Source organism: Amblyomma mixtum, chromosome 2, assembly GCF_055824585.1.
Source record: "Amblyomma mixtum isolate Tamu chromosome 2, ASM5582458v1, whole genome shotgun sequence".
Lineage (NCBI taxonomy): Eukaryota > Metazoa > Arthropoda > Arachnida > Ixodida > Ixodidae > Amblyomma > Amblyomma mixtum.
The window spans coordinates 54,127,449-54,152,597 of NC_143013.1; the positions used below are offsets into that span (position 1 = coordinate 54,127,449).

Below are 25,149 nucleotides of genomic sequence, written 5' to 3' on the forward strand. Positions count from 1 at the left end.
TTCGCTACCCTCGACTCGGCCCACCGTCCGGTGTCGCGACACTGTTTACAGGAGGTATTCCGGGGCCTGAAATAGGAGCAGTTGGGGATAAGAGCTAATGGAGAATACTTAAGTAATCTGCAATTCGCTGATGACATTGCCTTGCTAAGTCACTCAGGACATGAACTGCAAAGCATGATCAATGAGTTAGACAGGCAGAGCAGAACGATGGGGCTGAAAATTAACATGCAGAAAACCAAAGTGATATTCAACTGTCTAGCAAGAGAACGGCAGTTCGCAGTTGGTAGCGAGGTGCTGGAAGTAGTAAGAGAATATGTCTATTTAGGGCAGGCAGTGACCGCTGATCCGGATCATGAGAGGAAAATAACTAGAAGATTAAGAATGGGGCGGAGTGCATATGACAGGTTCTCTAAGATCATGAATGGCAGTTTACCAATATCCCTTAAGAGAAAAGTATACAACAACTGTATCTTACCGGTACTCACCTATGGGGCAGAAACGTGGAGGCTATCAAAGAGGGTTCAGCTTAATTTAAGGACAACGCAGCGAGCTATGGAAAGAAAAATGAAAGGTGTAACGTTAAGAGATTGGAAGCGGGCGGAGTGGGTGAAAACAAACGCGCGTTAATGATATCCTAGTTGAAATCTAGAGGAAGAAGTGGGCTTGGGCAGGGCATGTAATGCGAAGGCAAGATAACCGCTGGTCCTTAAGGGTAATGGAGTGGATTCCAAGAGAAGGCAAGCGTAGCAGGGGACGGCAGAAAGTTAGGTGGGTGGATGAGTTAAGAAGATTTCGGGGATAAGGTGGCTACAACTGGCGAAGGAGAGGGTTAATTGGAGAGACTTGGGAGAGGCCTTTGCCCTGCAGTGGGTGTAGTTAGGCTGATGATGATGATGATGAGATGCTCTCTGTCTCTTTAGGATGTGTCTGAGAGGAACAAGAAAGACTGGATGGCTGAAAATTTTTGAAAATTGCATCAATACTTGTAGCAAACATATTTTCTGTTGTTTCAGGAGTTAGCCCTAACTGTTGTGGGAGTCTCACTAGCTCACAGGCATGCGCTGATCATTGAGTGATGCAAATAAATGACGTCACTTTTAGAAGTGCTTGCTGCCAATCATTTGTGCATGTTTGTTGCAGACGTCCCGGGAGAGCCCGCTCATCTTCCTCCTACTCGAGCGCCTATTCCGCACCCAGGACTTGGATTCACTCAAGGCCTTGGCCCTGGAACAGGCCGGCTTTGACGAGGAGGACTTTAAGGTTGGCAGACTTGCCTGTACTTGCATTGTGTGCCAAAACAAAATTATTTGTAGTCACCTGCACACCTTGGCTCTTGATGCTATGTGCCTACAGAAGGAACAATGACTGCTAACTGAGCAAGAAGAAAAGAAAAAAGAACTTAACAGTAAGCGCAATTGAAGACATGACGTAAAACCACTGTGAAAGAAATGACTAAGTAGCACCACTACAGAGAAAAGCAGACTTTGGCTTTCTCTTTGTATAACAGAAACTAGTGACTCACAGTGCAGTAAATAACTTGGTTTATTTAAATTAAGACTTTACCCAAATTGTTCAAGTCAAAAAGCAGAACCCTTAAAGGTGCACTGAAGAGGAATCTGAACTTGTCTTTTTGCCGCGGGAACTCGATCTACACGTTCCGAGCTTTCTTAGAAACCATGATTTATTGCCCTGTGTGGCCGATTTCCCTAATTAAATCGAATTAACGTCCGGCTCCCGCCTTTTTTTTTTTAATTCTCCCTCGTACGGTGGGCGGAGTCGACCAACGCTTGGAGCGCCTTTCACCCAGTCCCGTGGCGGCTTGCCGCTCTGCCATCAGCGGAGTAATACGTAGTAGTCCATAGTAGCAAATAGTCCGCCCGTATTTTTATTTCTTCGGGCTTATTTTGCGGCTATATTATCTGCGAATGAAACTATTTATTCATGGAAACCTAAAAAACAAAATAAAGCGAAAGCAAAGCCTCCACGGGACTGGGTGAAAGGCGCTCCACGCGTTGGTCGACTCCGCCCACCGTGCGAGGGAGAATTAAAAAAAAAAGGCGGGAGCCGGACGTTAATTCAATTTAATTGGGGAAATCGGCCACACAGGGCAATAATTCACTGTTTCTAAGAATGCTAGGAACGTGTAGACCGAGTTCCCGCGGTAAAAAGACAAGTTCAGAATCCTCTTCAGTGCACCTTTAAGTTTCCACAGTATCGAATAAGTGAATGAATTTATTTCTCAAAAGGAAGGCCTGAAGCCTCTTGGTTGGGAAAATGGGGTAAAGGAATGGGATTGCTGTGGACCTCGCTCCCGTGCTTCTTAGGTCATTCCGGTCTTGTAGGGTCTAGATTATGGAGTGGTTTTAATGTTTCATTATTGCCTGGATAAGTGATGCTCCATTTCTTCTGTCTTTCAGTCTCTACTAGTCTATACTGCTGCCTTCTACTCCAACATGGGCAACTACAAGGGTTTTGGAGACAACAAGTTCATCCCTGGCGTGGCAAAGGTAGAGTTATTGGCCGCAAATTCCATTCCTGTGCTTGTCACGTTGGACCAGCAGCTTTCAGAACAAGCTCATTTCCTCTTCGGTGGACCATCTTACTTTATCTGCAGTGTTGTAATTGGCATTACCATATTCTCTTAAGTCTGCACCCCCACAGTGTTCAGCCCTGTACTGTGTATTTTTTAGGCAGAGTACATTTGTTTTACACATAAGCAATCCTCATTTTTCCTCTTTTCCTTTTGATACTCGATGGGCTTCAAGAAGCATCTCAACTGCTGCCGTTTCAATGTTTGTGTCATTGGTATTTTTTGTACCACATTACCCACTCCTGTTATAGCCTGTGATCAGGACTGACAGTATAAATAAATGAAAAAAAAGGGGGCCCACAAATCCTCAGTTCAGGACAACTTGTCTCACTTGCTGCTACGTAGTAACTACCAGATGTTTAGTGTCATGGCACGCAGAAGGTGATGCATCGTTCGCTGCCCACAGGACAAGTTAGAGAAGCTGCTCAGGCTAAGCAAGGCATGGCAGGCGGACTCCGCTGCTCTGGAGCACCTCTGGTCCGAGGTGTCCGACCCACTGTACTCACTCCGAGACAGCGAGAAACACCTCGGGTTCCCACCTAAGGTGAGATGCTTGTATATTAACTTCAAACTGTGGTTGCGTTGTGAGTTGATGTCTACCGGTTTGTCTAGCAAGGGAACAGCAGTTCGCAATTGGTAGCGAGGTGCTGCAAGTAGTAAGAGAATATGTCTGCTTAGGGCAGGTAGTGACCGTTGATCTGGATATTGAGAGGGAAATAACTAGAAGAATAAGAAGAGGGTGGAGCGCATTTGGCAGGTTCTCCCAGATCATGAATGGCAGTTTACCAATACCTCTCAAGAGAAAAGTATACAACAACTGTGTCTTACTGGTACTCACCTATGGGGCAGAAACGTGGAGGCTAACGAAGAGGGTTCAGCTTAAGTTAAGGACAACGCAGCGGGCTATGAATAGAAAAATGATTGTTGTAACGTTAAGAGATCCGAAGCAGGCGGAGTGGGTGAGGGAACAAATGCAGGTTAATGACATCCTATCTGAAATCAAGAGGAAGAAACGGGCTTGGGCAGGGCATGTAATGCGAAGGCAAGATAACCGCTGGCCCTTAAGGGTAACGGAGTGGATTCCAAGAGAAGGCAAGCGTAGCTGGGGGCGGAAGAAAGTTAGGTGGGCGGAGTAGATTAAGAAGTTTGCAGGAATACGGTGACTGCAACTGGCGAAGGACAGGGTTAATTGGTGAGACATGGGAGAGGCCTTTGCCCTGCAGTGGGCGTAGTCTGATGATGATGATGATTAATGTCTACCGGCCTTTTGCTCCACTTCAGCCTTGTTCAGTGATCCTGACATACCCCTGTGCTTTTCTTTGAGGTATTGGCTCATTAATTAGAACTTAATTCTTATGTGTTTAATGTGCTGTGTGTAGTCTGGTGATTAATATGAGTGCTACATGAGGGCTTCAGATGACTTCACATCAGATATCGTTTAACTCAACTGTCAGTCTTGTTCAAGAGAGCATGCTGCCGGGCTAGTTGAAGTAGCTGTGCAAGGTTTTTAATTTGCATTTAGTTAAAATGTCTTACGAGTTGATGGAGCTCCGAAGATATACATTTGAGACTTTCAAATGCCTTTGGAACGTGAGTGTATGTACGCTCGCACAGCGACAGGATGCCATCATTTGGGAAACAAGAAATTTACGAGTAAATAGGTGCGTTAACTTAGCAAATTAATCACACACGCCACATAGTAGTCATTAATATTTACTTGACAACATACTGCTGCTCATCATGACAAGTCCGGAGGTAATCTTTGATCGCATTTTCTTCAGTTTTTGCTGTTCTGGTTTCAGAGTCTTGCTGCATTATAGTAGCTGTGCTCATAGCTAACTGAAAGCCTTCAATAAGAATGCCACTTTTATCTTCATGTATAACCATTAAACAGGAGACAAACATGCGATAAAAATGATTGGACAAGGAAGCGAAGCCACCATGATTAAAAATTTGTATTCTGAGGGAGTAGAATAAAGAATGATGTGCGCCTAGCTCACAGGAAGGCTTTTAATAACAGCTTGTGTCTAGCAAAAAAAAAATGCAGAAGGAAGGCCGAATCATGTTTATGACAGTGTTTTGTTTATGTGAACAGCATTTCTTGTGGAGTTCAGTTACTTAACTAACTGAACTAGCAAAGCAAAGCGTAACCAGTGAAGGTTCAACTAAAGTTTGTGACCTAAGCTTGATGGCCACAGTGCCACTGCAATGGCAAGTGAATGTTTGAACTTTCGAATGCCTTTTGAAGTGGCCGAGGAGCAAAACAAAAGCCTGTTGCAGCCAGATGTCATTTCATTCTAATGTTACTTGGCTAAAATGTTTTGCCAGTGTCTGTGCAGCATGGGTGCAATTTTGTGATGAAATTACAAATTCAGTTCATGTGACATGAGTGTAACAGCATGATGCTAAGTGTAGTGAGATCCTCATTCTGAACTGCCCTCACAGGCTTTTGATGTCTCGACCACATTTTGCGGAAAGCAGTAGCCGGAGGAAGAGTGCGTCAAGCGGCTTTGATTGACGATGTGTTTGAGCCACCGCTAACATTTTGTTTCCGTCACTGCAGGCAACCACCACCTACTTCTCTAAGAACTGCACAGAGAAAGACGCAGAGCTGGTGTCCACCTTCATGAAGCAGAAGGTGAGTCCTTTGTTCCTTTTCTTGAAAAAGGACCTGGGTGGAATGAACACCGGTGCTTTCTTTGGAAGCACCTGGTCTAGCTGACTGCAAGGATCGCTGAACTGCGAGGCTTCATGCTGGGTTTCTTCATATGCAAAGGTGTCGCAATGCATTGCACAAAGTTTTGTGCTTGGAGAGCGTTGGTCTCGGCACAGAGTTTCTACCTTGTATGGTGGGCTAGTGGCTATGGAGCACTACAATGAAGTATGAGGTGCCGGGTTCAATTCCCAACTATTTTGATGAGGCGAAGTGCAAAAATGCTATTGCACTGTGATTTGAGAGCACGTTAACTACAGGTGACTGGAATGATCCTCTAGGCTTCAGTTACGGTATGCCTCCCAACCAAGTTCTTGGTTATGATATGTAAAAATTATTATAGTAAATAGCGGACCTTGCATTTGCTTTTTGCTTGCAGGGGGTAATCGTTTATTTACTTCTCATGAAACAGTGCATGCCTCGAGTTCACCATCATGTCCGAAACAAAAGTTCGTTTGAACATTGTAGTGTGGAGTTGCGACCTTACAATTTTGCCTTCCTTCATTTCCTCTGTGCCAGCCAGGCAGCTTCATTAATTTTGGAGCCCTCCGTTGTGCCATCTCAGATAGCCAGCCCAAATGCTTATTTAAAGCATAATTCAACGGTTACTTCTTGTGCTGTGTTTCAAGGAAGTAATGAATTTGTTTTTGTGTTCTGTAAAAAAATGTCACTTTTGCTAATTGCATGAAAAAAAAAAGGTTTGAAAATTTTTGCCTTTACGAAACAAACTTCTCAGTTCATTCATATGTAACACACATTTGCAGGGCATCGAAGGCTACATCACAAGGCTGTTCAAGAAGCAGGCTACAGAAGCGGGTGACCAAGACTGCTACGAGATCCGATACGCATCTGTCCTGTCCTCAGGTACGCTGATGTAATAGAGAGTTTTTAAGCCCTTTTCTCTGTTATTTTGTTATCCATACTGCTGTGGATTGGCCTGTCTTGTTGTGGTGGATGTAGAAGTGAAATGCTTTGCCATAGATTGTTTAACACCATCGGGTTTTATGCGAAGGAACTTCTACCATATTTGGTGTACCTGGGGCTCTCTTTTTAGAGCTTTTGCTGCTGCATTCGTTTATTGATTAGTAGTTTAAACTTGTAGAGCTCCGAACTTAGATCCATCGCACCTTGTGTCCTGCCTTCTGTCGAGCACCTAGAACTGTTTTTAGGAAGTGATTGCAAGCATCAATTGATTTAGAATTTGTAGCTTATAACAACAGGGGTCAGTTTGTCAGTAGTGCTTGGAGTGGGCGTTTTGGTTGTGATACAGTGGGGAGTATTAGTTGCACAATAACCGGGAGTCAGTGTGGTACAGTCAAGTCCACTTATAACAATACTGGTTATAACAATATATCGGATATAACAATGGTCGGTCATGGCACCATCAGCTTTGCCATGTGTTCTATGGTAAAATAAACTGCTTATAGCAATGCTGTCAAGGCACATTATTGGTTATAACAATTAAATCTGGTAATTGAGTGTCAACTATTACAGAAAAAGAAAAGAAATGCTACAACCACACCAGCAAAACCATGCTTACAACACAAAAGCGTGCATGTGTGGAGCAGACCAATGGACTAAGCTGGCGCAGCAACGCCACGAAAGCAAAAGAGGCAGGCGTCATTGCGTCAGGAGAGCTGCTGCATTGCTGCATTGGCTACACACGCCATGCGTACCCCTAATCAGTCAGTGCAGCGCGCGTGCATGCGGCCAGCGCGGTTTTTCTCTTGTCAGCTGCCACCGCACCCTTGGTTCTGCGTGCTTCTTGAATTTCCCATAAGAATAGCTTCCAAAAAGCCGGCTTGATTACTGTGACGTGGAGGTGCGCAAAGCTCCCGGTGGCGCAGTGATGGCGGTGCTTTGGTCATCGGTGAACGGTGAACATTGTTCCGGTTCCCTGAAGTTCGATTTAACGAGCTTTTACAGGCATTAGAACAATCATACCCCTCTGGGTATTTACTGTCAATAAATGCTCTGAAGTTTGTCATCCTTTCTTTTTTTTTGGCACAACCCTGTTATAACAATTATTGGTTATAACAATGGTATTTCCATGGCACTTGAATATTGTTATAAGTGGACTTGACTGTATTCCCACGGAAAATCCCAGTGGAAAGGGCTGAGGTACAGTCGAATTCACATATGCCTACAAGTTCGATATAACGTGTAATCTGGTATTAAAGTAGTAGCAGTAAATTTAACTACATACAGGCACACTGAAATGGAAAAAAATTTATTTCATTTACAACCACTTACCGAGCGAAATAGTTGTGAATTTTTTCATGTTTCTTCATTTTCATTGCCTCGGAGAGAACACATTTTTAAATGTTATTGATGGACCCAGAACGGATGCGACCGCTGCCTTGTATCGATGTGCAGTAGCAACAAACCATGCTTGGAGCACGTCAAACTCCTTGTCACAGTTTGCATTGATGGCATCCTGGTTATCTTTGACGTCGGTGACAATGTCTTCATCGGCAAACTCTCCCGCGGTCTTAACGCCGTCGTTCGCGGAGGCAAAGTTGCCTTTGGCTGCTCCATCACAAATGGTATCAGGAAATTTGAACAATTGGTTCCACAAATCGTCAAGACCCGCTACAGCTTCGTCGAGCTCACCCGACAAAGAATTTGGTCCGTCTTCGCTGGGAAAGAAGCGACCAGAATGTCGGAAGCAGTTCTGTATAGTAGTTCGATTTGTGACATCATTCCACGACCCACTCATCATAAACAGGGCGCCTAAGAGGTTGATTTTTAAGTCTTTTCCAGTCCTCTGGTTCCACAGGATCCGTTTGGTCAGACGTTTTCTACAACCAGCCTTCACCGTGTGCGAAATATCCCCTGGTCCAAGGGTTGAAGCAGCAACATAGCATTCGGCAGCAGAAAGCAAAGTGCAATGTTGCTGAAACTAGCACTGTGGTAATGAGCTCAGCCGTTGTCTACGATGAGGCAGACATTGCGATCTTGGCCTACCAGGTAATCGTTTCAAGGCTTTCAGCCACTTGGTGAAAAGTTGACAGGTCATCCATGCTCTTCAGTTGGACCTTTCGATCACTGGAACAAAAATAATGCTTTACAAGCATTCCAGAGACTTGGTTTTTTCGCTGGGTCTCTTCTCTACGTTAGACCATGTGTCAGCCTTGTTCTTCAGAATGGTGCTTAACGTGCTTCTCGGAATCTCGCACGCTCCGACGACTTCGGATTTCTTTACACTTCTTTCAGCTCGCTTGATAATTTCCAGTTTCATGGAAAAGGGGAGGTTCTGTCGCGCGGCTTCTACTGTGCACACACAGAGACAAGGAATACCAAGTGAAATTGCCGATGGCAGCATGATGTACCATACATGCGAATTGCACGACAACATGGGCATAACTGGCACTGTATGCAAAAAAAACGCAAAAAAACACATATTCTAGTTGGCTGGGTATGTTCCTACCGCCTATGTCATGGAAAATCCGCGCCATCATTGGTCTGCACACGCTGCATAGCACCATAGTTCCAGTATCACCCGCAGGTCCATGCGGGAAAACTAACCTCCGAAGATGTGGTGAGGGGAAGCCAGCTTCTTGAGTCGACCAGAGTTGCTCGAAGTTGACGTCTAACCTTATGCATTCACATTGTAGCTTTACTGCACTCATAAATTAATTGATATGAAGGATAGTTTTATCTAGCAGAGTTCAATATTATAATTGGGTTTGACTGCAGTCGCCCTGCTGCCTTTTCTTGAAGTTGCCCATTGGTGGCAAGCACTGGTATAATTTGATTTGACTTCCACACGCCTGGTATTTAGAATCGTAACCAATTCAAACTCTGCAAGTTGGTCTCTCCAGTCAGGGCCTCCATCCTCGCGCTTCCTTTGTCAGAAGTCATAGGAAGCCGTGATACTGGCACTGACCTGCCTACACTGTGCGAGATTCTTTGTTGCCCCCCACCCCTCATTTTTTTTTTTTTTGTCAGATCAGTGCTTAGCAGCAAATAGGGGAAGCCTTTGTGGTTACCACCAGTTGGCGTTGAGCCTAGTGCACCCTAGTGTGAAAGAGGCTATTTGGTTACTGGAAAGGCCGATTTGGGCAAGAAAATGTTGCGTCTAATTTTGTTTCGTGGCACATTAGAAAGTAATCGTTAAAAACTTGTTGCTATGCTAGGGATAAATTCTAGTCGGTATTTCATCCTTGAAGTATTGAGTTATGTGGAGGAACAGGACGAACAGAGGGAGACAAAACTGACATACACAGGACATAGTGGTGAGGCCTGTGCCTATATATGTCGACAGCTGTAGCCACAGTCCTAATTCATCATTAGTGTTCAACAGTATGCTCGCTCACCTTGGCGGCGTTTGAAGAGGAGTGACTAGGAATTCTTGAGGGGGCTCCCCTCACAGTGTAAACGTTTTTGTGGATGCTTCCATTTTGCACAAAATTTTCTCTTTTGAAAGCTCGTTTTTCAAACAAGAAGCTGACGTAATCCTCAGGATGTTGCATTATTCTGTGACAGTTTGTTTAGAAGTCATAGCTCTCCAACTGCTGCGGTCATTGAGTGGCTGTTGCACTGGGCTGGTAATTCCATTGTCACATGTTCGATCCCGGCTGCGGCACCTACATTTTGATGCAGGTGAGATACAAAAATGTCCATATGCTGTGCGATGTCAGCGCATGTTAAAGAACCCCAGGTTTTCTGAATTGATCTTGAGCCTTCCACTGTGGCATCTCTCGTAGCCCATATGTGGCTTTGGGACGTTAAACCCCACATACCATACCATACCACACCAAAGTGCAGCCGTGGTAACTATCAAGTTGAACTTGTTGCTTGTTGTTGTGTTGGCCCTTTTCTCACAGAGGACAAGGAGCAGGCGGAATTCCTGGGCAGCGACGTGCTGGACAAAAGCCGGGTGACCTTCACCCGGGGCGACTACTCCCCCTTGCTCAAGCTCGTCGTAGACAACCTTCGGCTAGCTCAGGTGTGTGGCGCCAGCTAGCATCCCACCAGCACCTTAGGCCTTGAAGCCAAACCCTAAATATGTGGGGTTAACTTGCGAACTCCTAAGAATCATTCAGAGTGAATAAGTGTAGCATTTGTACAGCTCTGAGAGGAAGCCTGCGCACGTGCATTTTAACTCGAGATAACGTGCAACATGGAAAGCCAAGTGGACCGTCTGCGGGCCTCGTTGCAGGAAAATGCAGCCAACGACAACCAGCGGCAAATGCTGGGCAAGTACATCGACAGCTTCACGGTGGGCAGCCTGGACGCCCACAAGGACGGCTCCCGCTTCTGGATCCGCGACAAGAGCCCCGGCGTCGAGTCGTGAGTGCCATTGTGTGGACGTCTTGTCTGCCCACCCTTGTGACGGTTGAACCTCGATTTAATAACTGAGCTTATTAAGACGGAGGAATCGCTTTGTAGTGAGCACTGTATTGCTGTGTATCAGTGGATGACTTCAAGTACAGGTGTTTTATACTAAGGTTGTTGTACTTGCGATCATCAACATCAGCATTTATTGTACTCTTAAAGGCATAAGGGACTGCAGTTGGGGTGTGCTTCGAAGTGAATATTTCGAATGCTTGTTGCGTATATAAAAGGTTGAACAGCACAGTAAGCATTTTCGAACACACAGTGCCATTACATGAAAAGAATGAAGAGTGCACAGAAGCTTTGTAAAACTCTTCGAAGCTGTGTCGGTTTTGCAAAATGGCTATCGGAAATTGAGGGAGTCGTCCTACATGTTGTAGCGATGTATTGTGGGGTGCGAGACCTATTTGTGGGACCTCCAACTGCTTCTCTTGATTGCAGTCGTGTCATTGCACAGCTCTTGCTTTTCGGTGATGACTCCATGGCCACCTGCTAGGCGTGCACACCACATGCCCAGCGCCTCCCCATGACGTTAGGCATCAGAAAGGTGCAGCTGTCTTCATGTGTCTCGTACCAGCTTCCCTTCGTGCTTGCGTTGTCGTGCTTGATTAGCGAATTTCATGCACTGTGCTTGCGCTTTCTCGCGTCTGCTGCCATGCACATGTACAGACTGGCTCAGGCATACATTCGGGCGCACAGGCATACAGTACGTACTCCTAGCAGGTGTCCATGGAATGGCGGCTTTGACTGTATGCACGCCACATTGCCGCGCTGGAAGGGGAACACTGAACTGAAACCACATGAAGCAAGCATTCCGGGAATGTTATTCGCTTGCGACGAATACTTTGAGATTTTGAATACCAAACATTTGGATCGAATCTAGTACCGAATACCTTACTGTTCGACTAAGTATTCGAAATCGTCGGATATTCGCGTGCCCTTACACTGGAGAGTGTATGTGAACACAAGAGACAGGCGCGAAGCATCATGGAGAGTAGTTTTTATGAAACACTTAAGATGGGCGCAGCTGACACAGGACTGGGTTACAGTCGACGAATGATTTTTCGAACTCTCCATGGACCGCGAAAAAGGCCGAAAAATCAGTTAGTCACAAAATGTTTCCCCGGGTTTATGATTTCAGGCAATGTGAATTTGCAGCAAATTTTTGCATGGCCATTTCAGCTGCATTTATTTTTCATTTTTATTTCCGTCCTGCGTTGTTTTTTCGAGACATTGTGAGAAAGCTGCATGTAACGTACATTGCAAACTTTCCTGAATTCCGTGTGTTGTTTAAATTATTGGTGTTGCCTTCAGTGCCAGCAGGTATTTAAGAGGAATGTAATTTTTAAGCTTGCGTTAATTTCTCCTCCTTTCTGCTTCTTCTTCTTTGCAGATACATAGGTTTTATAGAGACTTACAGGGATCCAGCTGGCATTCGTGGGGAATTTGAAGGTACCGCAGTATATATATTTTGTTTTGAAGCAAAACTGAAATGTAGATGCTAGCTTAAAGCATCTTTAGAATGTGCATGTCCATAGAGAGATTGCTTCTGTCTGACTCACTGTTGTCCTAGTGTCATGGTTGACACTGGAGTCAGCAGCATGAATGTAGTCTAATGGTGCGAGTTGTCATTACCGGCCATATGTGAGTAAGAAGTGTGGTATACGAACTTCGAAATTAGTGCACCAATAAAAGCTCGCCCTTTTTCTTGATTGCCACTGTTATCACTTCACCTTGCAATCATTCATACACGCTTCAGCTGTGGCATTGTTACACAGGAAAACCCTTGATCATTGCCAATCACACTGTTGTTTTAGATTTGACCTTGGATGTAAATTTTTTAACTTCCATCGGAAGCCAAGTACCTCCCATTAGAGTGTGGTCGAAATTTAGGTGGGACTCTGTTGCGAGAACTTTACTCGAACGTTGTTCCATACTGCACAAAACTGCATTTAACAATTGGTATGAACTTTGTGTCCACACAGGCTTTGTGGCCATGGTGAACCGGCCGCAGAGTGAGAAGTTTGGTGCACTGGTGGAGCGGGCAGAGACTCTGCTGCAGCTGCTGCCCTGGCCACGGAGCTTTGAGAAGGACCGCTTCCTGCGGCCCGACTTCACCTCGCTTGATGTGTTGGCCTTTGCCGGAAGTGGCATCCCTGCAGGCATCAACATTCCCAACTGTGAGTAGCCCTTCCAACCTGTTGCCCCGAAAAATAGCACACTACCACTCGACAGCACGTGCCTTCATACAGAAGGAGGGACCCGCCATGGCGGCTCAGTGGCTTTGGCATTTGGCAGCTGATGCCAAGGTCACGGTATCGAATCCTGGCCGTGGTGGCTGTATTTCAATGAAAGCAAAATTCAAAAATGCTCCTGTGCAATGTCAGTGCACATTAAAGAACCCCACATGGCCTAAGTTAATTAGAAGCTCTCACTGCAGCATTCCTCATAGCCTGTGTGTCGTTTTGAGACATTAAACCCTACACAGCATACCGTACCGTACCGTTACCATACCATACCATGCCATGCCATGCTGTGGCATGATACAGATGGAGATGTGAATGGCCTTTTACAGCAAAATTGAATTTTGCTGCTGCTTTCAAGAACCAATTGCCTACCTTTGCTTACTGTTGCACTTGGTAGTATGGAGAAAGACATGGAGGAAAGTATTGCGAAAAGCAACATGTAGGACAGTAGAAAAAAAATAGCTACCAAATTGGTGTGGCTATTTTTGTTGAAATTTGACAGTATAAGTGCGCTCCTTGTGGGGCTGTCTTCTGTAAAGGTTCGCTGGAAATGCCGGGAATAAATCTTGCTGTGTGGCAGCGTTTTGTTGTTAAGAACCTGGCACAGCATATTCTTAAAGAAAGTGCACTATGATATGTCGCAGTTAGGTTGTCTCCTGTGGCGTCTTGTTCCTTCTGGGCTGCCTCTAGTCAACAGCTCATAAATAAACCCTACCATTATGATTGCATGGTGAATGTAGCCTGTTCCAATTTGCTACGCATGTAACATTTTGAGTGACTTTGGGGCCTGCAGATGACAGCATCCGACAGGACGAAGGCTTCAAGAATGTTTCGCTTGGCAACGTCATCAACGCGGATGACAAATCATCAAAGGCCAACTTCATGACTGAAGAAGACAATGTAAGCTCTGCTTGGTGTGTTTCTTCTACATGTGGGGTTGGCCTTGAACAGTGCCGTCTCACGATTCTGTCTGGGGACGCACGGCCATTGCAGGAGATCTTCAACAAGTTGAAAAACGCCAGCTTTGAGGTTCAGGTGGGGCTGCACGAACTGTTGGGCCATGGCAGCGGCAAGCTGCTCGCACAGCACAAGGACGGCAGCTTCAATTTCGACCAGGAGAAAGTGCGGCTGCCCCACGTCGGACTGGGACCAGACCCTGAGGCTAAGGCAGGCTCCCTTTTTCTTCAATTCATCAAAGAGACAAAAAAAAGCTCTCCAAAGATTACCGCATCTGTGTAATGCGACATCCTGAGGCAGATGTTTTGCTTCACTAGCCCACACGGTAGCGTCTTCTCTGCACAGAAGCTTGAATGGTGCAAGCACTATTTCACGCCGCTGCACACAACGGATGCCACAGATTCGTGCTGCTGTGAATGGCATCAGCTCCCTCTGCTCTTTGTTTCTCCTCCATGTTACGCCAACAACACCACAGAACTGGGAAAAGTGCCCTTAACAGCTGTCGCAGTAAAAGATAACAGCTGTCGCAGTAAAAGATGCCAGTTTGTCCCTCTATCAAGAGCAGCTATGAGCATGCACAATGTCATCAGACACTACAAAGATAAACCTAGCCCCATTTGAACCAAGGCCAGTGCTATGCCCCATGCTACTATGATACCATGCTGGTACTGTGCAACGTTATGGCTAGAGAGACCATTGCCTCTGTGCACTTGTCACGGGCTTTGCAGCGCTAATTTTTAGAGAATTTATTAGAGGTTTTTCGACATGTGTGGAGATGTTTATCGAACGTGCCAGGGTATGTGATCAGCTGCAGCTGCCGCCAGTAGATGCCCCGTGGTAGTTAATTTCTTGACACCAGTTGCAACTGGTGTAAGTGTATAGTGCCATCCTCTTGCATTACAATTTGTGAGCCTGTGCTTCACTAATAATGGGGCATTCCACACTCCTGCTGGTTCTCATTCTGTGGCTCCAGTATGTGATCACAGTCTCGCGCTAGGCTGCAGTTGTACACTTCTTTTTCCCAGGGAAGGATGACGTCTTGGGGGTTAGAGGCCCCTTTTTGTCAGTGGCTTGAATTCCTGTCTGTACTTGTCTGTGTCTCACCAGGTGACCAGCTGGTACAAGGACGGCGAGACGTACGACTCCGTCTTTGGGGCCATGGGCTCGTCCTACGAGGAGTGCCGAGCCGAGTGCGTTGGCCTCTACCTCTGCACTGTCGAGGACGTGCTGAAGTGAGGAAGCTGCACACATGCATCTTTCTGCTTGCAAATTCGCATTAGGTGATTTCTGTAGTGAGAGGCTTGTGGTGTTTGCCTGTGGTGGGAAAGACTGTTGTTTACCCATGTTGATCTCCAGCTGTACCTGTATGTTGGCTGTATACTGGCTGCAGGAACTTAGTGGCTGCACTGTCTTGCTGCTGAATATGGGTTGAAGATTGTGTTATATGGCCATTCGGTGTGCATTGCAATCGAGGCAACATGTAGAAACACCTGCATGCTGAAGTTTGGATCTGCATTAATTAGCCACTACTGTGTGGTCATAATTAATTTGATGCGTTGCACTATTGCATTGTCAAAGCCTCAGTGCTTTGTCATAATGACATAACAAATACTTCATCTCTGGAGGCAATAAACGATCAGACAGGAGGGTTGGGGACATTGCTTCAACAAAGTGGTAATCACAAGGAGAACCTAATGATTGGAAATAAGCATGCTATGCAGATTGGATGTCACCTGTTGTTTTAGTTTAAAAGCAGTCACCTAAGACCTGCTGCTTTGAGAACACTGCCTGTGATGCGTACTGCATAAAGGGGTTAAGGCACCTGTAGCATCTACATTCTGTTGCAGAAATGTTTGTCTTGAGCCAGAATGTGCTTTAGCTAACACTGCTCTATGCTTGCAGTTTTGTCGCCTAAAACCCACTGCTTTGAGAATATCGTATGGGATGCGTACTGCATAAAGAGGTTAAGGCACCTGTAGCATTCACATTCTGTTGCAGAAATGTTTGCCTTGAGCCAGAATGTGCTTTAGCTATGCTTGCAGTTTTGTCGCCTAAAACCCACTGCTTTGAGAATATCGTCTGGGATGCGTACTGCATAAAGAGGTTAAGGCACCTGTAGCATTCACATTCTGTTGCAGAAATGTTTGTCTTGAGCCAGAATGTGCTTTAGCTAACACTGCTCTATGCTTGCAGTTTTATCGCCTAAAACCCACTGCTTTGAGAATATCGTCTGGGATGCGTACTGCATAAAGAGGTTAAGGCACTTGTAGCATTCACATTCTGTTGCAGAAAGGTTTGTCTTGAGCCAGAATGTGCTTTAGCTAACACTGCTCTATGCTTGCAGTTTTGTCGCCTAAAACCCACTGCTTTGAGAATATCGTCTGGGATGCATACTGCATAAAGAGGTTAAGGCACCTGTAGCATTCACATTCTGTTGCAGAAATGTTTGTCTATAGCCAGAATGTGCTTTAGCTAACACTGCTCTATGCTTGCAGTTTTGTCGCCTAAAACCCACTGCTTTGAGAATATCGTCTGGGATGCGTACTGCATAAAGAGGTTAAGGCACCTGTAGCATTCACATTCTGTTGCAGAAAGGTTTGTCTTGAGCCAGAATGTGCTTTAGCTAACACTGCTCTATGCTTGCAGTTTTGTCGCCTAAAACCCACTGCTTTGAGAATATCGTCTGGGATGCGTACTGCATAAAGAGGTTAAGGCACTTGTAGCATTCACATTCTGTTGCAGAAAGGTTTGTCTTGAGCCAGAATGTGCTTTAGCTAACACTGCTCTATGCTTGCAGTTTTGTCGCCTAAAACCCACTGCTTTGAGAATATCGTCTGGGATGCGTACTGCATAAAGAGGTTAAGGCACCTGTAGCATTCACATTCTGTTGCAGAAATGTTTGTCTTGAGCCAGAATGTGCTTTAGCTAACACTGCTCTATGCTTGCAGTTTTGTCGCCTAAAACCCACTGCTTTGAGAATATCGTCTGGGCTGCGTACTGCATAAAGAGGTTAAGGCACCTGTAGCATTCACATTCTGTTGCAGAAAGGTTTGTCTTGAGCCAGAATGTGCTTTAGCTAACACTGCTCTATGCTTGCAGTTTTGTCACCTAAAACCCACTGCTTTGAGAATGTCGTCTGGGATGCGTACTGCATAAAGAGGTTAAGGCACCTGTAGCATTCACATTCTGTTGCAGAAATGTTTGTCTTGAGCCAGAATGTGCTTTAGCTAACACTGCTCTATGCTTGCACTTTTGTCGCCTAAAACCCACTGCTTTGAGAATATCGTCTGGGATGCGTACTGCATAAAGAGGTTAAGGCACCTGTAGCATTCACATTCTGTTGCAGAAAGGTTTGTCTTGAGCCAGAATGTGCTTTAGCTAACACTGCTCTCTATGCTTGCAGTTTTGTCGCCTAAAACCCACCGCTTTGAGAATATCGTCTGGGATGCGTACTGCATAAAGAGGTTAAGGCACCTGTAGCATTCACATTCTGTTGCAGAAATGTTTGTCTTGAGCCAGAATGTGCTTTAGCTAACACTGCTCTATGCTTGCAGTTTTGTCGCCTAAAACCCACTGCTTTGAGAATATCGTCTGGGATGCGTACTGCATAAAGAGGTTAAGGCACCTGTAGCATTCACATTCTGTTGCAGAAATGTTTGTCTTGAGCCAGAATGTGCTTTAGCTAACACTGCTCTATGCTTGCAGTTTTGTCGCCTAAAACCCACTGCTTTGAGAATATCGTCAAGGTTTGTCTTGAGCCAGAATGTGCTTTAGCTAACACTGCTCTATGCTTGCAGTTTTGTCGCCTAAAACCCACTGCTTTGAGAATATCGTCTGGGATGCGTACTGCATAAAGAGGTTAAGGCACTTGTAGCATTCACATTCTGTTGCAGAAAGGTTTGTCTTGAGCCAGAATGTGCTTTAGCTAACACTGCTCTATGCTTGCAGTTTTGTCGCCTAAAACCCACTGCTTTGAGAATATCGTCTGGGATGCGTACTGCATAAAGAGGTTAAGGCACCTGTAGCATTCACATTCTGTTGCAGAAAGGTTTGTCTTGAGCCAGAATGTGCTTTAGCTAACACTGCTCTATGCTTACAGTTTTGTCTGAGCTAAATGAGGTGTGTGCTGCACTGCCACATTTGACAAACTCCTGCTTAGCTGAGGCATGGCTGGCATTTGTGAAGTTTTTTAGAAATATCTCAGCCTAAGCCTAACGCTGCAGGGCTTAAAGGCAAATGCCAGCCCTGTGGCTGAGATGAAGCCGATGCCCAAAACTACACAAAAATAAACAAACAGCCAAGAGACCAATTGTGGTAACTGTTGCGCGCACAGTGTCTTTATAATATGCTTTCATTTTAACTGTACAGGGCTGCGCTTGTTTTCTTGAAGTTGTCTTCAATTGGCTGTGCGTATTTTATGCTGTTATTGGCAGGGATGGGCGCTGCCCCTTTTATTTCATGTTTCTTCGGAGATAAAGGAATCATAGCTGACATAGCAATGAAAAGCTGCAGGTGGACATGGCACTGTGTTGTGCAAGCATGTTTGTATGCACGCACCAGAACCATATGTCTTTCTTGCACGTTGATAATGGAAGATCAAGCAAAATATTTGGGACATGGGTGTGTGCGTTCGTCATGCTGCTTGCTTGTGTATTTGCAAACTCCTTGCCACTGTAGCTGATGGTACCATGTTTGCTTATCCTCCTCTGCTCTTTGTTCTCTTCTCGTTTGTTTTGTGCAGGCTGTTTGGCTTTGAAGGGGAGGCAGGCCAGGATGTGGCGTACGTCAACTGGCTCACCATGGTGGTGAAGGGTGTCGAGGGCCTGCAGACCTACAACCCACACACCAAGGCCTGGCTACAGGTACGGCAATGGCTGCCAGTTTGTCACTGTTCAGCTTCCTCACTGTGACTGCTCTTCTAGCTCACAGCTGTCTCAGCTCTGCCTGCTTCTTGCCTCTGCGTTGATTTGCAATGAGGTGGATGTGCTGTTGCCAGTGCAGCCAAGCAAACTTCTAATGAACCTGGCCAGGTTGCATTAATTTGTTAGTCGTAACTGTCATTTAGAAGTGATAGTTGTCCTATAAGTGTTGGTTGCGACTCGTAGCTTAGGCAAGCCACGATCTCAATAAAATTGCCTTGCTCAGTTTACACACACAGATCAGATAAGGTATTGTATGCATGGCCTCTTGCACTGCCTTCTTGGCTGCTATCTTTAGGAGCAGGGGAAGAGCTCTCGCTCCTTCTATAGTGACACTGCGGTCAGGGCCATTCTCTCCAACCTGAACGCACCTTATTATGGCATGTGCGGCTCATTGCAGAATGGCTACACGAGCATGAGTCAGACTATCAGGGCTGTATAACTAACATTTGTTCGAGTGCGGTAAACTAGTAGGTTGGCCTATACTGAGTTCAGTATGTACAGAAGGAGAACTTAGCTATAAATGACAGGTCATGAATTGCAGGCATGGTTGCTTTTTTTTGCACTTTCTTCAGTTCTTGCGTATCCCTGTCCAGTTCAGGGTTCTCAGTCGTTGGTCCTGGGGAAACCCCCTAGGACTTCCATCCCTTCCTGTATGACATACATGCAGAAAATTGTGGAGACACACAGCACCACAAAGGGTGTCCCAATTCAGTGATTATTGGCTGGCTGGGTAGTGAAACAGTGTGCATGGATTTAAATGCTTGGGCAAGCGGAAAAACAAACAAAGGGTTCTGTAAAGCCCGCTTTGAGAACAACTGGTCCATTCATTCGTGGTATGATGTTTCACCAATCATTGCATATGTTGTCTGTGTGTTGAGAGGTGACAGCGCACCCCCAGTTGATTAAGCAATTGGCTTCGTCCACCCTTTGTCACAGGCTCATTCGCGAGCTCGGTATGTGATCATGCGTGTGCTCCTGGAGGCCGGTGACCTGGTTGCGATCCGTGAGACTACGGGTGAGGACGGCAAGCCTGACCTGCTGATTACGGTGGACCGAACAAAGATCGCCTCCTTCGGTCGCCCGGCCATCGAGCAGTTCCTCCTCAAGCTACAGGTGAGAACGCACTTTAGCATTTGCAAGACCAGGTATAGTGCTGATGTGCTGATGCATTGATTTTATCTGCATCAAGAACTTTCTTCTCAATTTTTGGCGCCCATGGATGGTGCGCTGTGTTGTAGCTGAAAGCTTCCAAGTGCACTGGCAAGACTTCGAGACTTGAGGTTGTTACAAAACTGTTTTTGTTTGCGCTTCCCGTGCTATTCAGCTGGCTAGTGATGCTGAGGGAAAGCTTCACATGCAAAGAAACATCAGCCTTGGCAAAACGCGTTTTGGGTGAAACAGACTAGGAAGAAATTTCATGTCATGTGAGCAGCATTGATTTCCTTCTTGTTTAAAATTTAAAGCCAAGGCATTGGTTTGCAGAATGCTGCATTTGTGTTGCTTTGTTTGATCGGTGAGCCCAGGGCCAGTCAGGTGACATCCTTTGTCACCTATTGCCATGAAACTACCGTATTGTGCTAGCAACTGATAGTGGTCATTAACATGACACAGCATGATGTTTAATGTGGTTACATATTGTGTAAAAGACTGCTTGCTAATGCATGTTACCCTCAGATGTTCAAACTGGTTGCAGAGAACTTTAATTGAATTGCTCGTGTGTGTGTGTGTGTCACTTGCAGCTGTTCAAGTCAACAGCAAACCTGCGGGCGGCCACCGAGATGTACGACAAGTACTCGGAGGTGAGCGACTCTGGCCCCTACCCGTTCCTGAAGTACTGGGACATCGTCATGGCTCGCAAGAAGCCCCGCCGCATCTTCGTCCAGAGCAACACCGTCCTGAATGGTGGGTTTCATTCACACTGCTGCCATGAATAGAGTTCGAATGCATTTGGTATGGCAAGATAACCGATGTTCGTTTAGTTGAACAGACTGGATTGCAAGAGAAGGCAAGCATAGCAGGGGGTGGCAGAAAGTTAGGTGAGCGGGTGAGGTTAAGAAATTTGCAGGGATAAGATGGCTGCAGCACAGGACAGAGTTCATTGGAGGGATATGGGGGAGGTCTTTGTTCTGCAATGGGCACAGTTGGCCTAATCTGATGATGAAACATCTGCCAATAATTTTTTTTTTCACTGTGTGCACAGAACGAAACTGGAATGCCACTGCTTTGATTACCAGTTATGTCAGCTTACCCAGTGATGTGTCAAACACTATTCTAGTTGCATACTGCTTCAGTGAATGCTAATACAGCAAAAGATTTGCTCAAACGCTCCTAGTTCATTTCCCTCCTTAGCGAACATTTTTCAGGGTGGTTTTTCACTTGGTGGAAGCCTTTGCAGAGTAAAATTGCAATGTGTATAATTATTACTGGTTGATTTTACTTAATCTAACTGCTGCAGTCAACAGTAGTGTGCAGCTGTCATGATGCCTAGCATGTTTATTTGCACAACTGGAGCAAATGAAATAACTTGATCAGTCCAAAGGGTCACTTGTCTTTGCCACCACACTTATAGTAATGGTTGAAGCTTGGATTCACTTGTTGCACTGATTGTTTGGCAGTTGCATCTTGTAACTGACATTAGATGAACGTGGGCATGGCCTGTGAAACTATGAGAAGCAGCAGTTAGCTCGAGGACAAGATATATTTCACAAGTAAGGAACTGTTAGTAAGCAGTGCTGTTTTGAACACTAGTGGAAAAGAAAAGTGACCGTCTCGCTTGATGTGGGCACCGCAGTAGTGCTGTGAGGGAGAGGGGAAGGAGATGGTAGCAACGGTGTCAGGAAAACCAAATTACAAAAAGAAGGGCCAGAGTTAAAGCACATTTCTGTGACCTGGTTCACTTGTTGTACCACTGTAACCACCAATATAGCCTAAGGTGCACCCAGAAAGACATCAGCAATTGCTCATAGTGCTGAACTTTGTAATTTAACTCTGAAATTTAGGTGTCTTGTAGGGATCGCACTGCTCAGCACTTCAGAATGGGAATTTTATTTTTTGGATTATCAAAAATTCTGGAGCCCAGAGCTAAAGGCAAATAGGACTGCCTGATGAGGCTCTGGGCACCATGTAAAGAAACAAAATAGGGGGATACGCTTGCAGCATTACCGTGGGGCAATGTTTACAAAAGGATAAGTGTATCAATACAAAACAGCAACCATTTCATTTGATGGAATGCAAATAACTCTTGAATAACTCAATAAATAACAAACCACCAAGGATGTGAAACATGACAGCTCCAGCCAGTGGCGATCATTGAAACAAATGTCAAGTACCAACAACTGAAAGAAGATGAAATCTAATAAACCCTGAAATGAAGAAACAGTTTTGAGATCTTGAAATAACGTGTAGATGAAAGGAAGTTTATTGATGAAAACTGAAAATGCAGGAGGTCATCTGCATACTATAGTTAGTTGCTCAGAAAAGCTGGCTCTCTCTCCACTTCCTTCAGGTGACAAGGTGGAGCTGCGGGAATACGAGGCATGTCCCGAGGGCCACCTCCAGTCGTGGCTCGACCGTTTCGATGCCGCCACGGCCAAAAAACTTGACCGGGTCATGCTCGAACTGTGGAAGAAGGACAAGGACCACTTTTGAAGGGTGACTGGCTGCCGGGGGAAAGCGCCATTTCCGTTCCAGCGTGGCAACCTCAAGAAACGTAGTACAAGGCGTACAGCTCGCATGCGTCAGACAATTATTAAATGGTTGTTTTGTACGTTTCATACTTGGTGCTATGACTCTGATTCTGCCATGAAAAGAGTACAGGCGGGCAGGGAGCAGTCGAAGGAGTTGCTCAGGCACCCACTTCGAAATGGGGTTTTAACCCTGCATACAGACAATAGAATGGGCTCTAGAAAGAACTGAAAATGAAGTTGCCCAGCAACCCTGTATGTGAAGTGTATGTTGGGCAGACAGAAGTAATGAAGAATAATATGTCTCTACCTGCACTGCTATTCATAACAGGCTTAATTCAGTGGCAAAATAAATGAATTGGTCCTGAGCGACAAAGGTTAGTTTGTCTCGCAGGCGGAAAAGGGAAAATAAAAGGGGGGAGTTGCTACACTGGCGACTCCACAGGCAGGGGAGTGGGCCCGGGAGACTCCCCTTGCCTCCCTTGAGAGGTGGCTGGAGGGGATGGGAGCACGGAATCGGTAGAGGGTTGGTGGGAAGGAACTGGGATTGGAACAGCGTAGGTTTTTGCTCAATGATCCTGATCGAGTCAGGCTCCTTTCTGGGCTTCCTTGGAGGGCAAGCACTTGCTCTCAGCCGAAGCTGTGGCCCTGAGCCTTCAAGCAGACTCCAAACACCACTCTGCGTTTGCCGGTGACGGAGGCATGGCCAGGGGTCCCTGTCCCCCAAGTGTGATTCTGCCACCCCAACCGTACTATAGGAATCTATTTCACCATAGGAATGGTTTTGGACTCGGAACTCTGCATTTTACTACCAGCACAGTCTTTCATTGTATTAGTCTCTGACCAAGTATGTGCGAACCGGGAGCATTACAGCCTGTGCATCTGATGGTGTCACTATTACATCCGCAGACCCCCCTCGTTCCCCACATATAGAGGTGCGAAAACCTTGACGCATGAGCACCAGGACCGTGAGAGATCTATGCATTTTTTATCGGAGCTACAGACCGGTACTTGGTTTAGCCGCTGGCCTTTCCCGAGTTTCGGAGCTTTCTGGCCACTCCATTGGCTACTTTGTCATCCCTTTTCCTCTTCGGGCCTAACGGCAGTTTCCCCAAAGCCAAGGCTTGGGTTGCCCCAGCCGAGATCCTCTATCCCTGTTCCTTTTCGGGCCTAAGGGCTGCTTCCCCAAAACCAAGCCATGTGCATGAATCCTTGCGCATGTTCCCAGCATATGGTGATCAGTAGCCAATCCCGAGGGCTTAGATTCCAAAGGTTACTAAATGTGAGCCTCCCTCAGGCGTCCCTTGCTGCCATTACTGCTTTTACTTGGATGACTTGGAAAAGCCACCTCCAAGAACCATTTAGCAGGGCAGCACTAGTGTCGGATTTACTTGCACTGCAGAGCTTTAGGGGCTGCTTTTCTTCGTGTCAAAAAAAGCATCCACTCATGTCCCTGGCTTTGAACCCTCGATTCGCACTAAACACCAGACTGTGCTAGTTAAAAACATAGTAGGTTTTACTTAAAGGGACATTGAGGAGAAATTGAAGCTGGCTTGTATCGACAGAATACCAGCTCCTGATTACAAAAACACCACTCATACTGACAACAAAGTTCTTGTAACATAGAAAAGAGCCAGAACCAAAATACAGGTATCGCCGCCACAGGCCAAACTCGCAAGTACAAGCGTGATGACGTCATAGGACAAAACAGTGTTGCTAGAACCAACGGTTCTAGAAAGACTAGAACACGAGAAGCCACGAATCACTGAGGCGCAGCCAATGCATGCGCAAATCTCCTTGACGTCGCCAGATGGCGCCACGTATCCGGCAGCTACGCGCGTGCCTGCAGCATCGGGACCAATAAGCGCCTGCTCACCGGCAGTAGGCGGGCTCCCGGTATTCCGCTAGCGGTAACAAGGTACACGGTATGCTAAAGGTGTCTATTTGCTAGAACCTCGTTGAGGACTTCGAGAACGGGATCCATCGTAACGCTGGCAAAACGCCGGTGCAAACGTAAACGAAGCGACGGTAGCGACGGCCGTAATAGCCGATAGTTGCCTTCAACGTGCGGCCGGCGGTAGCTTTCTTTTCGGCTGCTGCTAGTCCGCACTGCTGGCCGCCAGAAATCACGGAGTCGGCGTTACGTCATGTGCACGTCATGTTTCACGTCACTTAGTCCTGTGTCGTCATAAGAGAATCCCAAGTTTGAATCAGAGTGGCGGGAAAAACTTTTTCAACTTCGAATCCAAATTTCTTAGAAATAAATGCATCTTTCGCTGCCGGCCACGTGGCAACAAAGCCATGAAATGCCAAACTATCGGATTTTGCTGTAAAAAAAATGGCTGAGGCTTAGCTAAGGTTAAGCCTAGTCAGATGCGAAGCATGGCTTGGTAATACATGGCTTTCCTTGGTTGACGTTCATCCCGCTCTTCATCGGTCTCTGTGGCACGCTGATGCTTTCGCTTCTCGTTCAAATCATCCCTGCTTCTAGGCGGCATCCCAACACCTGGCCGCCTCGTAAGTGCCCGGAGAGCGAGGCAAGCTCAGCTTTATACCGCTGCTGTAGCGTCACGTGGTCAGCTGCAGCGCCTCTGATGTGGAGCCTCCACCGCCGCGGCCGACCGCGCGAGCCGGCAGTCCATCTCTCCTCTGCTGTGACGTCATGTCACGTGGTCAGCCGCCGCGCCTCTGATGTGGA

At 46.1% G+C, this 25,149-nt stretch overlaps 1 protein-coding gene across 1 annotated transcript in view; it reads left to right on the forward strand.

Annotated features, from left to right (window-relative positions):
- DppIII (dipeptidyl peptidase 3) overlaps positions 1-22,541 on the forward strand; it is a 46,793-nt gene extending 24,252 nt beyond the window's left edge. The window contains exons 7-22 of the mRNA XM_089571615.1: positions 1,141-1,260; positions 2,418-2,507; positions 2,997-3,134; positions 5,154-5,228; positions 6,068-6,167; positions 10,133-10,254; positions 10,468-10,598; positions 12,037-12,095; positions 12,629-12,823; positions 13,683-13,789; positions 13,883-14,056; positions 14,954-15,078; positions 18,588-18,708; positions 19,705-19,881; positions 20,508-20,670; positions 22,274-22,541. Of these exons, the coding sequence (XP_089427741.1) occupies positions 1,141-1,260; positions 2,418-2,507; positions 2,997-3,134; positions 5,154-5,228; positions 6,068-6,167; positions 10,133-10,254; positions 10,468-10,598; positions 12,037-12,095; positions 12,629-12,823; positions 13,683-13,789; positions 13,883-14,056; positions 14,954-15,078; positions 18,588-18,708; positions 19,705-19,881; positions 20,508-20,670; positions 22,274-22,416 (2,040 nt within the window). The 3' untranslated portion in view covers positions 22,417-22,541. The remainder of the gene's footprint in view (positions 1-1,140; positions 1,261-2,417; positions 2,508-2,996; positions 3,135-5,153; positions 5,229-6,067; positions 6,168-10,132; positions 10,255-10,467; positions 10,599-12,036; positions 12,096-12,628; positions 12,824-13,682; positions 13,790-13,882; positions 14,057-14,953; positions 15,079-18,587; positions 18,709-19,704; positions 19,882-20,507; positions 20,671-22,273) is intronic.
- Positions 22,542-25,149: the final 2,608 nt, after the last annotated feature.